The sequence below is a fragment of the Hippocampus zosterae genome, chromosome 6 (genome assembly GCF_025434085.1).
Source record: "Hippocampus zosterae strain Florida chromosome 6, ASM2543408v3, whole genome shotgun sequence".
Classification (NCBI taxonomy): domain Eukaryota; kingdom Metazoa; phylum Chordata; class Actinopteri; order Syngnathiformes; family Syngnathidae; genus Hippocampus; species Hippocampus zosterae.
The window spans coordinates 487,593-508,347 of record NC_067456.1 but is presented as its reverse complement, the minus strand read 5'-3'; the positions used below and the strand labels follow the sequence as shown (position 1 = coordinate 508,347).

At 52.0% G+C, this 20,755-nt stretch overlaps 5 protein-coding genes across 5 annotated transcripts; 3 read left to right on the top strand and 2 right to left on the bottom strand.

The window, feature by feature from the left end:
• Positions 1–16: 16 nt before the first annotated feature.
• On the bottom strand, positions 17–3,143 carry rsph14 (radial spoke head 14 homolog). The gene is given in 7 exon segments (XM_052069035.1): positions 17–597; positions 666–802; positions 881–1,112; positions 1,192–1,310; positions 1,717–1,819; positions 2,303–2,549; positions 2,551–3,143. Coding segments are annotated over 7 exon segments (1,179 nt in total). The 5' UTR covers positions 2,620–3,143; the 3' UTR covers positions 17–325.
• Positions 3,144–3,268: 125 nt separating this feature from the next.
• On the bottom strand, positions 3,269–5,175 carry srp19 (signal recognition particle 19). The gene is made up of 5 exons (XM_052069122.1): positions 4,956–5,175; positions 4,207–4,282; positions 4,031–4,102; positions 3,829–3,937; positions 3,269–3,666 (listed from the first exon to the last, which is right to left on the bottom strand). Exons 1-5 carry the CDS (start codon positions 4,991–4,993, stop codon positions 3,536–3,538), a joined length of 426 nt encoding a protein of 141 aa, XP_051925082.1. The 5' UTR covers positions 4,994–5,175; the 3' UTR covers positions 3,269–3,535.
• A 475-nt stretch (positions 5,176–5,650) lies between these two features.
• LOC127602742 (serine/threonine-protein phosphatase 2A catalytic subunit beta isoform) lies at positions 5,651–9,354 on the top strand. Its single transcript, XM_052069081.1, has 8 exons — positions 5,651–6,083; positions 7,081–7,119; positions 7,208–7,378; positions 7,831–8,004; positions 8,087–8,176; positions 8,252–8,413; positions 8,544–8,662; positions 8,742–9,354. The coding sequence occupies exons 1-8, from the start codon at positions 5,982–5,984 to the stop codon at positions 8,812–8,814; spliced, it is 930 nt and encodes a 309-aa protein (XP_051925041.1). The 5' UTR covers positions 5,651–5,981; the 3' UTR covers positions 8,815–9,354.
• Positions 9,355–9,796: 442 nt separating this feature from the next.
• On the top strand, positions 9,797–11,666 carry zgc:101664 (uncharacterized protein LOC450064 homolog). Its single transcript, XM_052069108.1, has 3 exons — positions 9,797–9,935; positions 10,414–10,883; positions 11,001–11,666. Exons 2-3 carry the CDS (start codon positions 10,440–10,442, stop codon positions 11,202–11,204), a joined length of 648 nt encoding a protein of 215 aa, XP_051925068.1. The 5' UTR covers positions 9,797–9,935; positions 10,414–10,439; the 3' UTR covers positions 11,205–11,666.
• A 218-nt stretch (positions 11,667–11,884) lies between these two features.
• Positions 11,885–18,774, top strand: LOC127602654 (phosphatidylinositol 3-kinase regulatory subunit alpha-like). The gene is made up of 17 exons (XM_052068937.1): positions 11,885–12,418; positions 13,293–13,746; positions 13,857–13,986; positions 14,066–14,158; positions 14,529–14,603; positions 14,689–14,805; positions 15,114–15,315; positions 15,556–15,638; positions 16,178–16,295; positions 16,370–16,468; positions 16,542–16,722; positions 16,948–17,073; positions 17,152–17,294; positions 17,406–17,582; positions 17,681–17,755; positions 17,833–18,003; positions 18,115–18,774. Exons 2-17 carry the CDS (start codon positions 13,555–13,557, stop codon positions 18,302–18,304), a joined length of 2,172 nt encoding a protein of 723 aa, XP_051924897.1. The 5' UTR covers positions 11,885–12,418; positions 13,293–13,554; the 3' UTR covers positions 18,305–18,774.
• Positions 18,775–20,755: the final 1,981 nt, after the last annotated feature.

Genomic DNA, 20,755 nt, shown 5'->3' with positions numbered 1-20,755 from the left:
AATCACCAAAGTTTTGCGGCCCGCGTTTGGCACCAGAGGGCAACCGAGCACTTACTTTGGTGGAAATGGAGTTCCTTTGCACCAAGGTGCCACAAGATGGCACCAAAGCTGTACATTTATGGCACAAAAAGCAATTTATGGTTCCAAAAGCGATCTGCCAACTTGGGACTATGCGGTGGTTCAATTGTTCCAGTCCGGATGTACGTGCGTTAGTGCTAGCTTAGTGGGCTTGAGCTACGTTGGCATTTTGACCTCGGGTGACCTCAGGTCAAGATGGAAGGTCACAACTTGGTGACACATTTTAGAATCAGCAGCCCGAACTTCATCACGGCGTCCAGGTGACGACGTTGACCGCCGTCCGAGCGGCGCGCCGAATGTCGGCATCCTCCTCGGGGGGCTCGCTCCTCCCCACCAGCAGGGGGAGCTGCAGCAGCAGGCGGCGACGCCCCTCGGGAGCCTCGGCCAACGAGGTGAGCGCTCGCAGCGAGTACAGGACCAGCGCCTTCCTCCCCCGCTCCTCTTCCACATCCCGCTTGCGTTGCGAGAGAAGCTCCAGCAGGACCGGCAGGACGTCCAGCTCCAGACATTGATGCTTCCCTGCGGGATTGACAAGAGGCGCCGCCGATGGGTCGCCAGGAGGTCACGCGCTTGAGCGGCAAGCTCACCTGTCGTGATGACCACGGTGTTCATGATGGCGCCGGCGGCGTTCGCCTGCACGTCCACGTCCCGGTCGCGCAGGAGGTCCGCCAGAACGGGAAGGACTGCCGCCTCGCACACCTGCCGCTTGCCCTCCACCGGGACGCTGCGGCGGCGCACGCACGGGAGGTCATCGCCGCAATCGGCGCAATGCCTTTCGAGACGCGGGGGGGGGGTTACCGACCTGAGCGCCATCATGGCTCCCGCCGCCTCCCTGCGGATGTTGGAGCAGGCGTGCGACAGCTTGCGTCCGATGAGCGTGACGCCGCGGTGGGACAGCGCCGGGGCGGCGTCCAGGCGCGAGCAGCAGCTGAGCGTGGACAGCAGCAGGGCCTGAACCTCTTCCTCCTTCTCCTCCTGCTCCTCCTGCAGCTTCAGCATCAGCTTGGGAACCAGAGCCTGCAAGGCTTTGGCACCTGCCGGACGAGCGCGGGCGTCAAAAAAAAACAAAAAACAAAAACAACGCGCCCTCTGCCATGTCGCGGGGGGGCCTACCTGCGGGCAGCAGCGCCAGGCTGTTCATCACGCGGTGGGCGCGCGTCCTGCACAGCGGCGACGGGTCGTCCAGCAGCTGAGCGAGACGGGCCAGGAGGGGCGAGGACAGGAGGGCTTGTCTGAGGAGCAACAGCGAGTCGCGTCGCTTGTTATCATGTCAACAAAAATCTGAATAATAGCACTGTCGTGTATCAAAACTCGAAAAATAAACTCGACTGCTTTGACAAAGTGGAATTAATGAAGCGAAGGGAGTTGAGGGGCTCGATCTCATCCTAAGTAGCGATTTGCTGCCCCCTGTGGTACTCTCGTGTACTACGATTCGGTAATCCGCTAAACGGGCATGACTACTCGCGTTGGTCTCTTTCTTTTTTTTTTTCACTCCGGTCATCAAAATTTGGGCTGGCAAGCATGGCGGGGAACTCGGGGAAGTGCTCGCTTTTGCTCGCTGACCCTTCCGACTCCGAACCTAAGTCCAATTGCGAATAAATATTTTTTTTTTCTCCAACTTTCAAAACGGCCGTTTACCTGGCAATGTTGTGGCTGGTGACGAGATGCAGCAGCTCGCAGGTTCTGGTTCTCACCGCCGCATCTCCATCCTTCAACAGAACCTCCAACTGGTCCAGAAAACCTGCAAAACCAGTCAAGTGTAAACCGTGGTGCTATTTGCTCGGAATTGAAAAACCACGTCCGTGTCTCCTCTCTATGTTGGCTCACCAAAAGACAGTGAAGGCGACAAGATGCTCGAATGAAAGCAACTTATTTGACGCAATCGTTACAGTTGGCTCAACACGAGAACATCACTTGCTTATACTTAACGTAACCGAATCTGCTGAAACTTTGGAGAGCGGGCGTACCTTTCGGGAACACGCGTCATATTTCATACGAGTGTTTCGATGGTTATCGTGGCGGTAACCGTGACATACGCAGTCAGGTTTTAAAAATCACCCGATTAAACGTCGTTTTGCCTCGTCGTGTTTCGCCGAATATAGAAGTCGGTGTGACTGAGAGGCCTTGATTTAGCGCCATTTATGCCAATGTGACACATCCAATATGGCGGAGGCGTTGACGCGCCGCAACCACTTCCCCCCAACGCCGCTCGACCTACGCGTACCTTCACTGACCACCTGGTAAAGTCGCTCCGGGTCGTGCGTGAGGTCGCAGAGGGACGCGAGCGCCCGCAGCCTCCTGGCGGCGTCGGGCTCCACCAGCTGGGCGAACAGCTCCGGGATGGCCAGCCGCCCGAAGGCGACCGGGGCCCGGCTCGGGTCGATGTGAACGCCCGTCATTTCGGAGATGTCGAGAGTCCTGCGATCCGTTCGACGGCTTCTGCGGCGCGGGTGGGTGACGTCACTGAGTCGCCTCGGCTTTGGTGCGATTGGTTTTCAGTTGCTCGCCGGGTAACCGTTGCCAAGCGACGGGTGTAAACATACCACGACGCAGTCACGAGCCGCGTTCGTCAAGAAATAAACGTGAATATGAAATCACACGCGCCACTGGATGTATTCTTCCTTAGTTACAGAAATGTTTGGGTACTTGTGTCGCCATCTTGGGAAGATTTTTGAATAATGGGTGGACGTGCTATGTTTGTTTTCATTTATTTGCGTGAATCATAATCCATCGAGAAGCTAATTAATCAATCCAGCGCAAATAGTTTTACTTCTGGTTTTGATTCGGTTCTACTTCCTCTTATTAATCCATGTTTGAATTCCAGTTGCGGTTCCATTAGTTGTAGTCTTGGTTTCAGTTTAAGTTTGATTTCTTGGTCTGACTCTCATTTGGAACGTACCTCTTTCGTCATGATTCCTGTTCAGGTTTTAATGCCGCGTCATATTTTAGTTCCGATTTTTGGCCTGCTGCTCCCGTTTCAGGGTTTAGTTTTGCTTCAAGACTTTCTTCATGGTTCCAGTTCTTCCGGTGGTTCGGGTTTTCCGATATTCTGGCTTTAGAGGCCTGTTAAATGACTGACTTGAGGAAAATGCTTCCCACGCTCCAAGTTCTCAAGCGGAAACACGGCCTCCAGTCGGGACGTTTTGGAAATGCGGCGGACCTCTTTGGAAGGAGATTAACAATTCATTGATGCAGTTCATCAAAACTTTTTAATGTTGTCCTGTAAGAATTGAACCAAAGAAACATTCTTTCAAAAATCTGACGTCACACTCTTGCTCCTTCCGTTTTAAACCAAAGAAAAGTTCTGAGGGGGGAAGGGATGCGGCGCTTCGCGGCACTCGCAAAAGTTTCCAAAATACAACAAAGTGTGGCGAGGAGTTCCGTCCGCTTTGAGGCCGGATGCAAACCATCCGCTCTTGACCAAAAGGGATGTCGGGAGGACAAAACGGAGGCGGCGTCACTTCTTCTTCTTCTTGGTCTTTTTTCCACCGTCGCCCTGTTGCGAGCTGCTCTCGCCTCCGCCGCTCTTTTGCGCGCGACTCTTCAGCTTGGGGATCATCTCGGACACGTACAGCATCACCTCCTTGCCTGCAACATCCGCAAACGGGGTCGTCATACCAGGCGCATTTGTTGCTCCCGTCAACAAATGTCAAAAGTGGCTTCGGATTCCGATCCCAATGCCCGATTTTGCTTGCGATTAGCGCACGTCGCCACGCACAAGCCGTACAATTCCCCTGTGGCTTGACTTACGCGAGGAGAACTTATCGTGACACAAGCTGCCGTCCGCCTCCTTCAGCTGAACTCTGACTCGACCTTTAAATTGTACGTCGCGGTTCCACTCTCTGGGATGCATTTTGTTCTGGACACAAAACCACGACAGAATTAACAGTCAAGCGCCGACCGCCCCCATCCAAAGAGCACCGCCAGACGGAAAGTCGAGTCAAGTCGCCACCTCCACCAGGACGTTCACGCCGGCGGCTGTCAGGACGTCGCGGATCTCCGCGCACGACGGGTTCTCCACTGCCTGCACGCAAACGTCCCGTTTTAGATCATACAACGAAATAAACAAAAAGACACCTTGAATCCTTGAGCTCATTTTAAAATGTCAGACTCGTGTCAATTTGGCACCTTCTCGGCAGGGATTCTTCGTCCTTCGGCCAGAGTCTTCTTACTGTTGATGTAGACGGGATAGACGCAGATGAACCTGGGCAAAAGACATTCCGAGCTGTTAAAAACTAAATTGAACAAAAAAGTGACAAAAGTGTCCACTGTATTTAGGTAGCATCTCGGCGACCTGGGAAATGAGTAACTTTTCAACTAAACAAATATTCAACAGGTTTGTGCCATCGCACAGAACACTTGCACATTTCTGCGTGAACTGGACGACCAAGAGCTCCAGCACAAATATCCAGCGAAGCTAGTTCAGGAAACACAGGTCACAGCAAAAACTAAGAGCGCGAGCTAGCCCAAAAACACAGAACAGCTGCAACTGCAAAACATTCATGTGCCGTCACGGACATGCGTAGTTTTAGTATCGGTACGACGGGTGTTATGTATAATCATTGATTTCTTATTTCTTATTTCACTGCATTTGGTGTGCATCTTGGGTTCCAAGAATTGCTCATATGTCAGTTTAATAAGGGGCCCGTTGACCACGTCATGCTAAAGAGTCGCCTTGTACGGGAACCAAAGAGGCACAAACTGCACTGCAACGCCATTGACATTCACGATTTACAGTCGCTCTCAAATAACTTTTGACTGCCCCAAGACGTTCAGTGATATTCGTGGACTTTTGCCGCAAGCATTAGTTAGCGTTACATTTATGCTGGGGTCAACTACGTTAGCCTTAGCTACAGCAAGCAAGAGCAACAACGCACCGTTCCTTGTCGGCAGGGTTCTTCGTTAAATGGGCCATGTTTGGCAATCGTGTTGGCACCTCCGCGGGTTCTGGGTGTCCACTAAAGGAAAAAGTCTATAAATAAGACTTTGTAGCTTCTTTACGCACGATCATTCGCCGACTATGTGAGGATGTACGGTGGTTCGCTTTCAGCACCGCCAGTACAGTCCCCGGCAGGAAGTGGTCGATTCCTTCTTCTTCGTATAAAGTGTCATGGGGGTTTCAGGTGCATTGCCGCGACCTACTGGTAAGGACCGGGAATCCCTCAATTGTTACCCGGGACAAAACACGCACGCACGAGCAACCCTTCTTCAGAATTGTTATTTTTTCCCCCAACCAAACCCGTAGCCTTTAAATACTGTACTTCGAAAGAAGTGGGCAGCTTTCCCAATTTTTCGATATTTGGACTCGATCCAGTTTGACTCTCCATGACAATTTCCGGTCTGCTTTTTCAATGGTGAACTTGTCACCTCGTTACTGGTCGTAGTCGGAATCGAACCCTACACCTCTGCACTGTGAGGCCGACCTGCTAACCACGCGCCCTCCAGGTCGACCCGTGTTTGATTCAAAACCTCCAAAAAATGGCCACTCGCAAAGCGTTGCAGTTCACCATCCTTCCACCCGATGTCGCTTGTGCACCGCCCACGGCTGCTGGTGAAATGCCCGGATGTTATTGTAGCTAACCCTTTTAGCACATCGGTTAGCCGCTGCCTTCTGCCGCTACGGTCTGCCGCAACGGGGACTTGCTGACCTCCTCACACCCCCCGGGCGATATAAGACGTCTCGTTTCGCCTGTAATTCATCCGTGGTATCTTATCATGATCAAATTTGACCGGACGGCTCGCTAGTTGTCGGTGGAATCGTAGGGTTTGTAACCGGTTTGGCGGGACTGGGTCGGGTTTAACAATACGGCGAGCTAAAGGCTAATTCAGCTAACCTCGAAACGGGCCTCTTTTCTTTTCAAGCGAGCTAACGCAGCTAGTTTAGCGGAGCTACCGCGGCTGTCATGGAAGACAAATCTTTTACGAAGGAGTTAGACCAGTGGATCGAACAGCTAAATGAGTGCAAGCAGCTTTCGGAAAACCAAGTGAGGACACTCTGCGAGAAGGTAAGTTTGGAAAATTCTCTAAATTCCACTTAACATTCCACCGGCCGAGCGTTTGGCCTACATTGCGAAATTGGCTCGGACTAATTTCTGGTTGCCATTGCTTGCTAGCGGTAATTTGCGACGGGCTACGGTCAGGACCGTGTCGAACATGTTCACACAGATTTCCGTTTGAAAGGTATTCTTAGTCATCGGTCGTCCAAATTAATCGTCGTGTCGGGATATCCAAGGCTCCCCGATTGGCATCGTTTTCCCTCGATCCACTCAATAGACGGAGCCGGTTTTACCGCTCGTCTCATTAGCCTTTCATGTCCCGACCCGACAAATGTTTCATATGTGTTTCCCCAATGTCATGGGTGTGTTCTCGTACAGACCCAAGACATACGATGGGTTTGTGCCCGGTGTGCGTTCATTTACGGTGTTGTGCACCGCGCCCCATCGATATCGATCATCTGATTTATTGCATCAAGCTGACATGGCTCGATAAGAGAGAGAGACGTTACCGCGGCTCTAAAACGAACGAGAAGACATAGAAACGTCAAGTCGAATTTATTGCAATCTAAAGTGTGATGCTTGTCATGACGACGGGGTGACACGTGAATCAAAAATCCGTACGACTGACGAGCGTCATTCATTTTCAGTTGTCGGCAGACGTTCGCGTTATTGGCGTTGACGTGTGTTGAACCGCAGTAACCTTGCTTCTTCCATTCATCCTTTTGATTGAGACGTCTCTGACTGTGCACTCTGAAATGTTAGAAGTCTTTCCTTCCATAGCAAAATCTATGCTGTACATTTAGCGAATCGTTCTTTTTGAATTAACAACGAAGGAAATGGGAAAAGGTCAGCTGGGTGTGTGTGAGGTGCTTGGAGATCACATGACCACTCGCATAGCAGCCTGCCTATTTATTACTTTACAGCATGCACTTCTGTTTTTTTTGGGTGGGTAGGAGGGCACAATATGCCTCATGCCCTTTTTTTTCTCCCCCCTTTCACTCGCCAGGCCAAGGAGATTCTAACCAAGGAGTCAAACGTCCAAGAGGTGAGGCTTCTCATCATGCCTTGGTTTGACTTTTTGTAGCTGAGCAGTCAGCATGAAGCGATTGACCCGGGCGCCGTGCTGCCTTCAGGTACGATGCCCGGTGACGGTGTGCGGCGACGTGCACGGCCAGTTCCACGACTTGATGGAGCTTTTTAAGATCGGCGGCAAGTCCCCCGACACCAACTACCTGTTCATGGGGGACTACGTGGACAGAGGCTACTATTCGGTGGAGACGGTCACGCTGCTCGTCACGCTAAAGGTGACTTTTCCTCATAAGATGGCTCGGTACAGAGCATATCAAAAGTATACACCCCCCCTCGTCAAATGACCCGTTCTTGTCATTTTTGTGTATTTGATTGAGTCTGGATGTAATTGCTTAATTCTGAACACAGGTGTGCACACTTGTGCAACCGCTTGGTCGTTGTGTTTTTTTTAAAAAAAATTTTATTTTTATGATTGCCATTTTTTTGAATATGACAAGTATGTGGTGCCGTCTTCTTCCCCCCCCAACATTATTTTAGGGAGGGGAGGATCTGTGAAAAGTAGAAACTACTGTATATTATTATTGATAGTGGTATGTCCTGATGAAATTTGATGACGACAAATTGAGAGGTATATAGGAATCATCAACGGTGCATATGTAAATATGTATCGCCGACCATTTAAGAAGTTTGAAGAGTCTCAAGGAAGTGTACGGTGCGGCGCATTCAGGTGCGTTTCCAGGAGCGGATCACCATCCTGCGAGGGAACCACGAGTCCCGGCAGATTACGCAAGTGTACGGCTTCTATGACGAGTGCCTGAGGAAGTACGGCAACGCCAACGTGTGGAAGTACTTCACAGACCTGTTTGACTACCTGCCGCTCACCGCGCTGGTCGACGGGCAGGTGGGCGTGGCCGCCGCTGTTCCGCCTCTCGAAGTGGCTGGGGGTGCGTGCGTGTTCACGTTTCTTGTTGATTTGCTTGTAGATCTTCTGTCTCCACGGAGGCTTGTCGCCCTCCATAGACACTCTGGACCACATACGAGCTCTGGACCGCTTGCAGGAGGTCCCGCATGAGGTGGGCTTCCTTTCCAAATCGGCGTGAGTGTCAAAACGTGGAAGTAATCGGTGTGCTGGATGGACTCACTCGCAGGGCCCCATGTGTGACCTGCTGTGGTCGGACCCCGACGACCGCGGCGGCTGGGGCATCTCCCCCCGAGGTGCCGGCTACACCTTTGGCCAGGACATCTCCGAAACCTTCAACCATGCCAACGGCCTGACGCTGGTGTCCCGCGCGCATCAGCTGGTCATGGAGGTAATGCGGCACGCTTTAAACGTGTATTTTGCAGCACACGAGTTTTGTTTCAGTGCGTTTTTCGTGGTGACAGTGCCGCGAGCTCTCGAGCGGCCGAGTGCGGGACGTTACGCTTGCGTTGTTCTTGCAGGGCTACAACTGGGGCCACGACAAAAACGTGGTGACCATCTTCAGCGCGCCCAACTACTGCTACCGCTGCGGGAATCAGGCGGCCATTATGGAACTGGACGACACCCTCAAGTACTCTTTGTAAGTGCCATCGGGCGGCGCTGCTCGTCAGTCAATGGACCTGTCGATCGATCGGTTTGTAACCTCTCTTCCTTCTCAGCCTTCAGTTTGACCCCGCCCCTCGCCGCGGCGAGCCCCACGTGACCAGACGCACTCCCGACTACTTCCTGTGAACGTTCGACGCCGTCCCCGTTCGTCGCACAGTTCCTCCCCAAACCTTCATTACTGTACCGAGAAGAGAAGCGATTGGCCGAATCACCTTCCCGAGTTAAAAGTTAATCTGCCCCAGCTTGACCCGCCCCCCCTCCCAAACACTTGTTTCCACTCTGTTGTCGTTAACGCTGTGCTACACGTGCAACTAAGATGTCACCTTTTTTTTCTGTTTATGAAATGTTTTTAAGACATAATAAAACTTCCAAGGTGGACCAAATGTGCCATATTCTTATCCTTTCCCCTCCCTCAGTGATTCCCCCCCCACCTTTTTTCCTTGTTTTTGGAATCCCCATCTGATCACATCTCGCCACACGTTGCCACATTTGTGCTTTTTTTTCTGTTTGGAACAAGAGGAGGACAACTAAAAGAAAAACGGCATTTGCTTCAAGTAGTCCCGCTGTGAGTTGTAGCTGCAGCCCCGCTCATCAAGTCAGCAACTATATTCCTGTTGTCATTTGAGAACACACTACTATCAAATAAAAGTCCTGTTGACAAACTCATCAGTCTCTCCGTCCTTGTTTACCATTATAATACCATTTAGTTGCTCGGTATGATACCGACGGTATCTAACCATGAACCCGACATGCATTCCAAGCTGTTTTATAAGGTAACCAAAGATGACCAGTTCCGTTGAGTGAAGAAGTAAATAGTAGATTTTTCTTCACTAAAATATAGCTCTGATGTTAAGTTGACGTTCACGTTACGTCGTTTAAACCCCAAGTGTCATTTAAGATTTACTTTAGTCTACATGCAATCCGAGACGGTGTCGCTGTGGTTGATTCCGGTACCGTTTTAATTACTCGGCGGTCGACACGAAGCTCGCTACTTTTTGTTTGTATTTACTTAATACACTGCGACCCATTCGAAATATAATTAACACGTTCGGCTGTCATCTTCTGGCTCGAGACTACTGACAAGTTAGCCCCGTTTGACATTCATTTTGTTAAGTAGCTTTGCTCGGCTACTTAACAAGCCGCGGTGGGGAGGAAATCTCGCTGCGGGTTTGATGAAACTATCGCGAGATACTCCGAGATGTCCGCATTGGCTCGCAACAGTCAATTTCACGACGGCCAACGTGAAGGTATTGTACTTGAATGGCGTTTTTGCCTCGTTGTGTTTATCGAGTGAGATGTACGCCCCCATATTTAACTGTTAACGTGTGCCGTTTAAATCTTGACACAGTCCCGAGATGACGTTTGTAACATTTGGTCTGGGACCGACCCGAAACAACCACGTACATAACCGCCGCGATTTCAAATAGAAGTGACGATGTGGATGTGGGGGTCGAGTGGTTGTTTGTCTCAATATGTGCCCTGCGACTGACTGGCGATCAGTCCAAGTCAGCTGGAATCGTCTCCAGCGCCCCGCGATCGTAGACGGGATACGCGGTGTTGAAAATCGATGGGAAGGATGGAGAGTATCGATGATCTCTGTACTTGCTACGTGGTGGTATTTGTGGTATTCAGAGGTGAATTAACTCGCTTACTGAAGCCCCGCGCGCCAAAAGTACGGCCCGGTGCTGCAAGATTGACACCGTTTGAACATTATTGTTGTTTCAGCATGTATGTGATGAAGATGAGGCGTGATGATGGAGGATGTGGTTCTTCACCACCGTCTCGAAGACTCTGACGGGCTGAGCCATTTAATTGCAACCACAGAAAAGCTCCTGGAACCTTTCCCCCGCCGCCCTCCTCCCGTCTTCACGCCGTGGTTCTCGGACCAGTCAGCGCGACGGCCTCCGCCCATCAGACCGGCCAAACGCGCTCCCGTCATCAACGCAGAGGCTTTAAAAGAAGGCGTTGGCGGAACGGCGAACTCGCCGTCCGTTGTTGACGAGAGCGCGTCTGTCGCAGCGGCGGGGGTCAAACGGTCCTGGAGCGTGTTGGCTTCCAAAAGTGTTCGTCGGCGCTCGCCGTCGCTCTCGAAAGGCTTCCGACGCGCCTTGTCTGTGCACGCGCTGCACCTGCGCCAGAGGGCCAAGTGGGTCATCGGTCAGGACAACTGCGGAACCGTACGAGACATCGAACAGGTACAAACATGGCCGCCGTCCGCAAAGCAAATGACGACGACATTATCCGAGACGAGTCGTGCTCGTTTTCCATGTATCCCGGAACGACGTCACTATGTCTCGCTCCCCCCGCCGCAGGTATGGCAAGCTCTGAGCAAAGCCGCCCGGCGCGCCGGCTTGCCCACGTGCAACGCCAACATCCAGCGCGAGCGTGCCGAGATCTGGGTCTTCTGCGACGTGGCGTACTCGGAGCAGGTGGGCCGCTTCCTAAAGGAGCGTCTGCAGCTGGTGGGCAGCATCGGGCTGCACGTGCACAAGCTCGGAGACGTCTTTCGCTTGTAGTGCTGAGTTCTCGCAGCCTTCTCGTCGTGCCGCTGAGCCAAAATCACACTTGGGGATGCGCAACGTGCCTCTTGAGCTCAACATCTGGCCTAGCATTAGACCAGAACCTCGAACTGTTTGGCATGTCACGGATGAAGCACGTGACGCAGGAGTCATCTTGTGTTGAATGTGATGCCGTTGAGGCCGTTCCCACTTGATACTTTCATGCTCACCCAACTTGGATTCCCAAAGTTTGGCTTTATTTTGAAAGGCATGTTTTTCCATGGAAATGTCAATCAAATTGGGACATTTTTAACACGGAAGGTGAAAAACACTTAACGTGGTCTCATATTCCTGATGTCATGAATTAAAACAGGCCATTTTAACGTGGAAGTTATGCAGATCAGCTCCATTGTCAATGAATGTGTATTTTTTATTTTATTTTATTTCAACAATAAAAGAGACTATGAAGTCTTTTTTTTCCACAATTGAAATCTTGATCATGTTCACGTGTGCATGTGTAAAGAAAGGTTTTATTGATTGAAATGAACCCTTTCCTCCGGCGAAGCATCCCAGCGGCATGATCTCGTGATCGTGGCGTCTTCGTGACACCCCCGCGCGCGCTCCTTTGTTGCGACGCAGCCTCGAGCTTGACAGGAGAGATCTGGGTTAGCGGATGTGACGTCAGACACCCTACCCGACTACCGACGCCTCACGAGACAGATCAGACGTGAAACACGGAGTGAATACTCGACACGTTGTTGACAAAAGGACAGATGTTGCCTCGTTTTAAAACGACACATTTTGAAAATAAGACGTGATTGGTGACAGAGCATCAGGCCTCCCGCGTTTGCGCGTTTATTTTTGAAAGTCACAAAAAAATGACAGGCAAACAAATCTCTCTATCCACGTACACATGAGTAATATCGATATGATACATATAGGTACAAAGTTTTGTCACGTATTTAAGTATATTTTATCTTTCTGTTCGTTATACGTAGTCGTATTGTGAAAGTCCCAGCCGGATGTGCTTCGTATCTGCGGTGGTCCGATTCGAATCGCTGTCTTCCAAATCCAGTCGCGACGACCACGAGCGAGCAGTTTTCAAGTGAAAATAAACCCAATTGCCGGACGTTTACGCCCCTTTCGGTCACTTTCTGTCGTGTTCCGCGCTCTCCGTCGTGTCATGAAGTCCACTTTGTGTCCTGCTCGACGCTCGCTGGCGAATTAAAAAGGTGAGGCGAACAGTGGCAGCAGCTAACAGGCTAAGCTAACAGAGGCTGGCATTGTGGTTTCCTGTTTCCCATTTCGTCTACTTTCTCGCTCGTTTTGCGTCGTTTTTCTCTCGAAATAATGATTTCAACCTCCAAATGATCCCACTCACTGGGGTGAATGACGCGGAGCAGTCCGAAAGACATTTAATCATATGTTCGATTTAAGTGAACGTCAAAGTTGGTCAGCTGACGAGTGACGTCAAAATCTTGGCGTCCAGAACACCAATACCAAACAAAGAATAATTCACAATTCGGAATGATTACAACTAAGAATTCAGAGCTACAGTCTATATTATGTAATAAAATCAACATTGTGAAGTTATTCTGTTCTTCAAGGGGGGGGGGGGTGTTCTCTGTTGAAGGGCAAGCACGAATTTGGGATTCTGAGGTGGTTTGGGACAAAAGAAGCAGGTTTCAATGGTCTTCTGATAAAAAAAAAAACATCTAGTAATTGACAACTCTGTATTAAAAAAATTAAAATGGACGTGTTGGAGACATTCTGATACCCGAGGGCAAAGTCTTGTAAGATAAGATAAGATAAGATATCCTTTATTCGTCCCACACTGGGGAAATTTACAGCCTCCAGCAGCAAGAATGTTTGTAGAAAGAGAAAAACAGTCAAACGTTCTGCTTGGAATTCATCAATATTGTTGTAAGCCTGAACGGACCCTCCCCAAAAATATTCTTGAAAATATCAGCGATTATATATTTAATTGACATATTGATCGGCTATCAGACTCTTATTTTGCTGAATATTGAACTTGGCTTGGGCCTCAAATTTTTTTTTTTTTGCGATGAGTGCACTGTCATGACCTGACTTTCGGTCTTGCTGCAGGTGTAGCAGATGTCGCCTCCACCCCAACTGAGACTCCTGTTCATGAACGGAGGCGGAGCTCGCCACCTGGCGCTCAACGGATGACCCGACACTGAGCGGACATGGAGACGGGGGAGACGCCATATTTCCTCCCGCGCCGTTCTCCGCGCTAAAGTCTTCCTCTCAGGCAAAAGCTATTCTCATCATTGGATTCAGGGACTTTTTTTTTTTTCCCCGTCCCCCCATCCCTCGTTTCGCTAAGCCATAGCCGCCCGCTGCCATCATGGCGTCGGAGGGCTTCCAGTACCGCGCGCTGTACGACTACAAGAAAGAGCGCGAGGAGGACATCGACCTGCACGTGGGCGACACGCTGCTGGTCAGCAAGGGGGCGCTGTTGGCGCTCGGCTGCGGCGCCGGCGCCGAGGAGCGACCCTCCGAGATTGGATGGCTGCCCGGCTTCAACGAAACCACGCAGGTAGGGGGGGGCCGGCCGATCCGATTCCACGACGGGCTGACGGGGAGAATCGTTGAGTGTTAAACGATGAATATTTCGAAATGGCTTCATGCGCTTGTGCCCCCGAACAGGAAAAGGGCGACTTCCCGGGCACCTACGTAGAATTCGTAGGCAGGAAGAGGATGTCGCCCCCCACGCCCAAGCCCCGACCGCCCAGGCCGCCGTCGGCCGCGTCGATGAGAACCGACTCGGAGTCTGAGGGTGCCCGCGCACGCACGCCGTCGCCGCCGGGCGTCCGCACCGACACTGACCCCCCCGCGCTCGCTTTGCTCCCTCGCAGGGGTCACGCTGCCAGATCTTCCGGAGCACTTCGGACCGCCCGACACGGCCCCGCCCCTCCTGAGCAGACTGATGGAGGCCGTGGAGAGCAAAGGTGCGCGCGGCGGCGGACTTTCTCCTTCGCCGCGGTTCGCCGAGCGTACGCCGGCCTGCCGGGGTTGCGTCACGTTTACTGATAAACTCAAAAGTTTATTTCTCTCGCTCAGGCGCTCAAAAAGATTTCGGCGCCGGTGTTTTTTGACAGGCGGACGACGAGCCGCGCGGTAGGAAGCGACGTCGTGCGTTTTCAGCGGCCGGCAGACCGCCCGCTAACGATTTCGTCTGGAAAACCTCCCAGACGTCCTCATTTAGGCGTCGCGGGCTCGCGTTCAGCTCGTCGTCGTCTCGTTCTCAACGCGGGCCGTCGACGGAAACGCCGCGTCTTGCTGCAACCCTTCAAACCATGAGACTGTTCTGGCGTGCAGGCGCAGACGCTCCCGGCTTGTACCGGAGCGGCGGCGGAGGAGGAAGTTTGGACGCGAGGCAACTGGCCCAAGCCGGTGAGGAAGCGGCGAGCGGGCGGGAGGAGCTCCGTCTGCCAACTTTGCGCCATGTTTTTTAATTTTTTTTTTGGGGGGGGGGCAGAGCTGGAGCAGATGGAGGCGTCGGCCCTGTGCGACGGGGTGGTCTGCTTCCTGCAGGAGCTTCCCGGGCCCGTCCTGCCGTCTTCGCTGCAGGACGACATGATCCGCGCCGTGCAAGGTGCGTGCGTGCGGCGGCGAGGCCGGATGGGCCGCGCGCTGGGCCCTCGCCCCCCCTCGGTTGCCGTGTTGTTGTCTCGTGGTTGCGGGCTTGTTTTTGGCTCCTTGATGTGATTTTGTCCTGACTTTTGACGTGTTTCTCGAATTTTGGACTGAACTTAGAGATGTTTTTTTTTTTTTTTTTGGTTCCTGTTCCTGAACTTAGAGATGGTTTTTGACTTGTTGGGTTTTTTTTTTGGTCACTATTTGCCGTGCCTTGTCTGGCGTCGGCCCGCACGCTCACGCCGCCGCTGTTGTCCCCCCCCACAGAGGTCCGAGACCCCGAGGAGTGCGCCCGGGTTCTGCTGGGCGTGGCCAGCTCCCCGACGTGCCCCGCCCAGTACGGCCTGACCCTCCTCAGCGTGGTGCGACACCTGGCTCGACTCGCCGCGCATGCCGCCCGCAACCAGCTCAGCGTCAGGGGCCTCGCCGAGACCTTCAGCCCGCTGCTTTTCAGGCAGACCGCCGCCGGGTTAGTCGACACACACACAGACGACAGTTTTTGACTCTCGTTCTGAACCGTTATTGGCCTCGGTTCGGTCTCACAAGGGTTCACCTTTGCACGCCATACGACGCGTTTTCTTTTTGCGTAGAATTTTTTTTTGTCAATGCGCCGCCGAACTGTGCCACAAATGAATGCATCATAATTCATTTATCATAGGTTGGTTTTCAACCAAGTCTTGAAATGTGACTTTCCTTCTTGCCCTTTCAGGTGCGAGTCCGGCCCGGATCCTCTGATTCAAGTTCTGGAGGTTCTGATCAGTAGCGAGCTCAACGTGAACCAGGCTGCTCCAGGTAACATCGGCCGTAACAATACGGCCAATGTTTGTTACCGCCGTAACAAACATTGTAACAATGTTACAATTACCTTGTAATAATAACATTGTAACAATGTTATTACAAGGTAATAACATTGTAACAATGTTATTACCTTACCAAGGTAACCAATCACATTGTTACCATGTAACAATGTTATTGTTACAAGGTAACAATATTGGTCAGAAATGGCGACCCGGGTCAAATGATTGGACGCTTCCCAAATGCTGACGTCATTGTTTTGCCGCGGGGAGGTTGATGTTGCCGTGGCGATATCGCAGGGCTATCAACGCTTTGCCTTGGAGGTCAATCGAGCAGACAACAAATGAAACTTTCAAACATGATAACTTTGAGTTTGTTGAGACTCTACCATGGGGACGATTTGCATTTTTCAACCTCCGGCGTGGCTTCCAAGTTCTCGGAAGACAATTTGAAGGCCGGGTCCTTCGACGCCTTCTCGTCGCTTTGGTGTTTCAACAGCAAAACCGCCGGCGCGGCCGCTCCGTCTTTTGTTTCAGCTTTACCTCCCAAACCCGCCAAGCCGTCGGCATCGGCGTCGGCGTCGGCCGGCGAGTGCGCGTTTAACAACGGCATGGCGCTTCACGACGCCGAGTGGTACTGGGGCGACATCTCCAGGTAAGGCGCGGCGCTGCCCGCCCGCACGGGCGCCGAGAGACGCTCGACCGCCATTGCGCCGCCTCTCGTCGCAGGGAGGAAGTCAACGAGAAGCTGCGGGACACGGCCGACGGGACCTTCCTGGTGCGCGACGCCTCCACCAAGATGCACGGCGATTACACCCTCACGCTCAGGTGGGCCACGGCGGCGGCGGCGCGGCAACGGAGAGCGTGGGGCGAGTCTGACTTGATTGTGCTGCGCCCCCAGGAAGGGGGGCAACAACAAGCTGATCAAGATCTTCCACCGCGAGGGCAAGTACGGCTTCTCGGACCCGCTGACCTTCAGCTCGGTGGTGGAGCTCATCAATCACTACCGGCACGAATCCCTGGCCCAGTACAACCCCAAGCTGGACGTCAAGCTGCTCTACCCGGTCTCCAAGCACCAGCAGGTACGCCTTGGCCGTGCGTCCCGCTGCCCAATCTCCGTATTTGTTTCTCCCCCGCCCCCCCCTTGGGAAAACTGTTCAAAATGTGAACTTTTGCGAATTGCGCAATCACTTGAAACCAAACGGTAAACATCCCGTCCTTCAAGTCTCCACGCACATCAAGTCATCGGCGTCCATCTTGCCACCTCCCGCTCCTGGACCTCGCACCCACGTCGTGTTCTCTTTCAGGACCAGGTCGTGAAGGAGGACAGCATCGAGGCGGTGGGCAAGAAGCTCCACGAGTACCACCTGCAGTACCAAGAGAAAAACCGCGAATACGACAGGCTCTACGAGGAGTACACCAGAACTTCTCAGGTACGCGCACGCCACGGGGGGAGCTTCCCCGTTTTGGCCGAAGGTCCAGATGGTGACCAGCGCCCGCGCCGTCCGCAGGAGATCCAGATGAAGCGCACGGCCATCGAGGCCTTCAACGAGACCATCAAGATCTTCGAGGAGCAGTGTCAGACTCAGGATCGCTTCAGCAAGGAGTACATCGACAAATTCCGCCGCGAGGGCAACGACAAGGAAATCCAGAGGTGGGTCGTTGCCGCGGCAACCGCCGGCGTGGGCCCGAGGGATGTTGCCATAGAAACCTGGCCCCGCGGTCGCGGCCTCGCTCCGCCTCACCCCTCTCGCCGTCCCGTCAGGATCATGGAGAACTACGACAAGTTGCGCTCGCGCATCAGCGAGATCGTGGACAGCAAGCGCCACCTGGAGGTGGACCTGAAGAAGCAGGCGGCCGACTACCGCGAGATCGACAAGAAGATGAACAGCATCAAGCCGGACCTCATCCAACTGCGCAAAACCAGAGACCTGTACCTCATGTGAGCCACCGACTTCAAAACCCGCACGGACGCCGCTACCTGACGCTAAAGCTAACCAACGCGCGCGCGCCTGCGCCTGCGCCTGCGTGTGTATGCAGGTGGTTGACCCAGAAGGGAGTCCGGCAAAGGAAACTGAATGAGTGGCTCGGACTGAAGAACGAGACCACCGAAGAGTAAGTTTCGCTCACAGAGCCACGTACGATGCGCCGCGTCTCTTACGCTGCATCTCTGCGGCGCCGCTGCCCCCTAGCGAGTACAGCACGGTGGAGGACGAGGAGGACCTCCCTCACCACGACGAGCGCCTGTGGCGTCTGGGCAACATCAACCGCGGGCAAGCCGAGTCGCTGCTGAGAGGCAAAAAGGACGGAACCTTCCTGGTCCGCGACAGCAGCAAGCCGGGATGCTACGCCTGCTCCGTCATGTACGCCTCGCTCACGTCATTGAGGACTAGTTTTGGGGCGTGTCTCTTTTTGTGTGCGAGCATGACAGCCCGTGGAGATGCTTCTTTATGTGACCACGTGCGTCTCTCCAGGGTGGAAGGCGAAGTGAAGCACTGCGTGATCAACAAGACGAGCACGGGCTTCGGCTTCGCCGAGCCGTACAACCTGTACGCGTCGCTGAAGGAGCTGGTGCTGCACTACCAGCACACGTCGCTGGTGCAGCACAACGACTCGCTCAACGTCACGCTCGCCTTCCCCGTCTACAGCCAGCAGAGGCGCTGAACCGGACAAACCCCGCCCCTTTTCTTCGGGCCTCGTCGCTCTATCGGGGTTTGAATGGGTCTTTGAAGAGCTCTTTCGGTTAATTCCCGGATGCTGATTCGAGAATGAGTGAACAATTACACCCCCCCCCCCCACCCCGCAGCATGCTCCTTGTGGCAGAAGTTGTGAAATGGCTCGGGACCCCCTTGGTCTCTCCGCTCACGGCTGACTTTCAAAATAAAGGTACCGAAGTGGCAAAGCTGCATCGTGACATGCGGACAGCAGCATTCCAAAGACTTTCCTCCAGGACTCAGGTGCTTGACTCTTCCTCGTTTTCCATTCCCAACCAGGGGGGGGGGGAAGTTGAGGAAGATGAAACATTTCAACTTAACTTCAGTATTTTCCATACGCTCTTATTTTGAAATTATACAAAACACTTTAAAAGTTACAAGTGTTTCCGCACTCGGGATCAATAAAAATAATTTTGTCCATTCGTTTGTCAATTTTGTTGTCCTTATCCCTTTTGCCACTCTTATTTTTTTGATACTCATTTGCTGCTTGAAGGTGTTTTGTCATCCACTTCCTTTTGTTTGCTCATATCCTTTCTTTTTCCTGTTAGCATTTGATACCGGGTCGCACAGAAAGAACTTGCCTTCTTTTATTTTGAAACATTTCCGGATTCTCCATTCCATCCGTCTGTGTCACGCTTGACTCACGTCAAACCACGCCCCTCCGTCACGTGACCGATTACGCTAAAAACAAAACGGAGGTCGCAATGAGTTTTAAAAACTGCCGGAGATCGCAAACGACGGCGGCCTTAAAAGTACGTTCGCGACAACTGGATTCAAGTTATGGCGGAATACTCTGAGATCGCCACAATAGCACCGTTGCTATTTCCGACATCGTACCTGTGTGAGGTGGGAGGGTTTCTGCAGCAACGGCGACTAGAACAAAATGGCGAAGTAGACTCGACATGAAGCACACACTTCAGGTGTCATTGTCTCCTATTACCCCGAGATGGGACCGTCTAGTTGCAGAAAATCAAGCTCGGGCCTGTGGTGAGTCGTCATTTTCTTACACTTTGAATTTGTTTTGTATCCTATTTTGAAGGCATTAAACATGACCATAGCGATCAGTGTTGCGGCCAGATTCGACGCTCCTTGTGTTTATTTATATTTCGAAAACAGCACAGTTTTCTTGCAGATCATACCATATTATTTTGTTGTATTAATCCGCCACATCTTAAATGCCGGTCCCTGAAAATATTGTCCGTGGGGCAAAAAAAGTTGGGGATTCCTGTGTTAGTCTACCGCTTTCTCTTTTTGCGGTCTACTTCCTGTTCGTTGTAGTTGTTTTTTGGTCTTTTACTTCCTCATCGATTTCCTTTTTTCGTGTTTGCTAGTTCTTTTTTTTAATTGTACTTTGTTACCCCCTTCCGGCGTGCCCCTTGTTTACTTTGTTTTAAAAAGTATTTGTCATCCTCTCACTTTATTTTGTGAGTTGACCTGATCGTCAAAAAAAACCTCTCCCGTCCGCCATATCATAATTGTTGTCCACTTCCTGTTGTGGCTGCAATCACCAGTCGGTGCACGTAATGGAAGAGACTCATAAGAATGTTTATTAGGTTTCTTCAACGTAATCGGCTTGAAGATGACATTGGCACAGACTTAAAGGGACGGGACTTGCAAAACAAACTCACGACCATTTTTAGTCCCCAACACATGAAAAAAAAGGCACTTAAAAAAATAGAGCGAGAGAAAACCCCCCCAAGATACAAACATGCAACAACTTAACGTACACAAAACGCACATGCGCCCTCGACACAGGCTTGGATTTCTAACGGCACACGAAACACCAACACGAGGTCCAAGAAACCGAGCGCATCTTCGAGAAGACTGATCAACAGCCGAGCGGAACTTGAGCCGAGAACCTTGGAGAATATCAAGCGACAAAACGATGGCTTTGTCTAACAAGCCGCAAAGGGGAACGTCTGTTCTAGAATGACATCTCACATTCTCGGAGTCTTAGCCTTCAGACGCCAGAAAATCCAACAGCAAAAAGGAACATTCTGGAACACCAACCCAAAAGATGCGAACATCAAGCTCAAGCACGGTCTCGGGCGACCAATCATCACTCCGACGCCAGAGCGCATCTTGTTCTCCAGTCCGAGCTCAGCACGTCGTCGTACGATTGCAAAAGCGCAACAAAAAGCAAAACAAACATTTGAGAATGACACGCGAGAACATCGAGCGGAGGCAGATTCATGTCTGCTCCTTCGGTTCTCCATTTCATTCGTCAGTCGGAGCTCACCGTATTTGTTTTAGAATGTCCAATGAATGCGAAAGGTCCAGAATGTCGTTCAAGAACACGCGGTGAGTGAGACACGTACTGTATTCACAAAGGCCCGATCATCAGCTCAAGGCCAGATGTCGCCGTCGCCGTGTTGTTCTGGGAACGTTTTGGAATGCTACA

Bases quoted from the DNA above. Each gene is read 5' to 3' on its own strand.
- srp19 (XM_052069122.1), bottom strand. From the start codon at position 4,993: ATGGCCCATTTAACGAAGAACCCTGCCGACAAGGAACG. The intron at 4,283-4,955 runs GTGCGTTGTTGC...TCTTTTGCCCAG, and splicing joins AACCCTGCCGACAAGGAACG to GTTCATCTGCGTCTATCCCG. The intron at 3,938-4,030 runs GTGGCGACTTGA...TTTTGTGTCCAG, and splicing joins GCGTGAACGTCCTGGTGGAG to AACAAAATGCATCCCAGAGA.
- LOC127602742 (XM_052069081.1), top strand. From the start codon at position 5,982: ATGGAAGACAAATCTTTTACGAAGGAGTTAGACCAGTGGATCGAACAG. The intron at 8,005-8,086 runs GTGGGCGTGGCC...ATTTGCTTGTAG, and splicing joins CCGCGCTGGTCGACGGGCAG to ATCTTCTGTCTCCACGGAGG. The intron at 8,663-8,741 runs GTAAGTGCCATC...CTTCCTTCTCAG, and splicing joins GACACCCTCAAGTACTCTTT to CCTTCAGTTTGACCCCGCCC.
- zgc:101664 (XM_052069108.1), top strand. From the start codon at position 10,440: ATGATGGAGGATGTGGTTCTTCACCACCGTCTCGAAGACTCTGACGGG. The intron at 10,884-11,000 runs GTACAAACATGG...CCCCCGCCGCAG, and splicing joins CCGTACGAGACATCGAACAG to GTATGGCAAGCTCTGAGCAA.
- LOC127602654 (XM_052068937.1), top strand. From the start codon at position 13,555: ATGGCGTCGGAGGGCTTCCAGTACCGCGCGCTGTACGACTACAAGAAA. The intron at 17,295-17,405 runs GTGGGTCGTTGC...CCGTCCCGTCAG, and splicing joins AACGACAAGGAAATCCAGAG to GATCATGGAGAACTACGACA. The intron at 17,756-17,832 runs GTAAGTTTCGCT...GCTGCCCCCTAG, and splicing joins AAGAACGAGACCACCGAAGA to CGAGTACAGCACGGTGGAGG.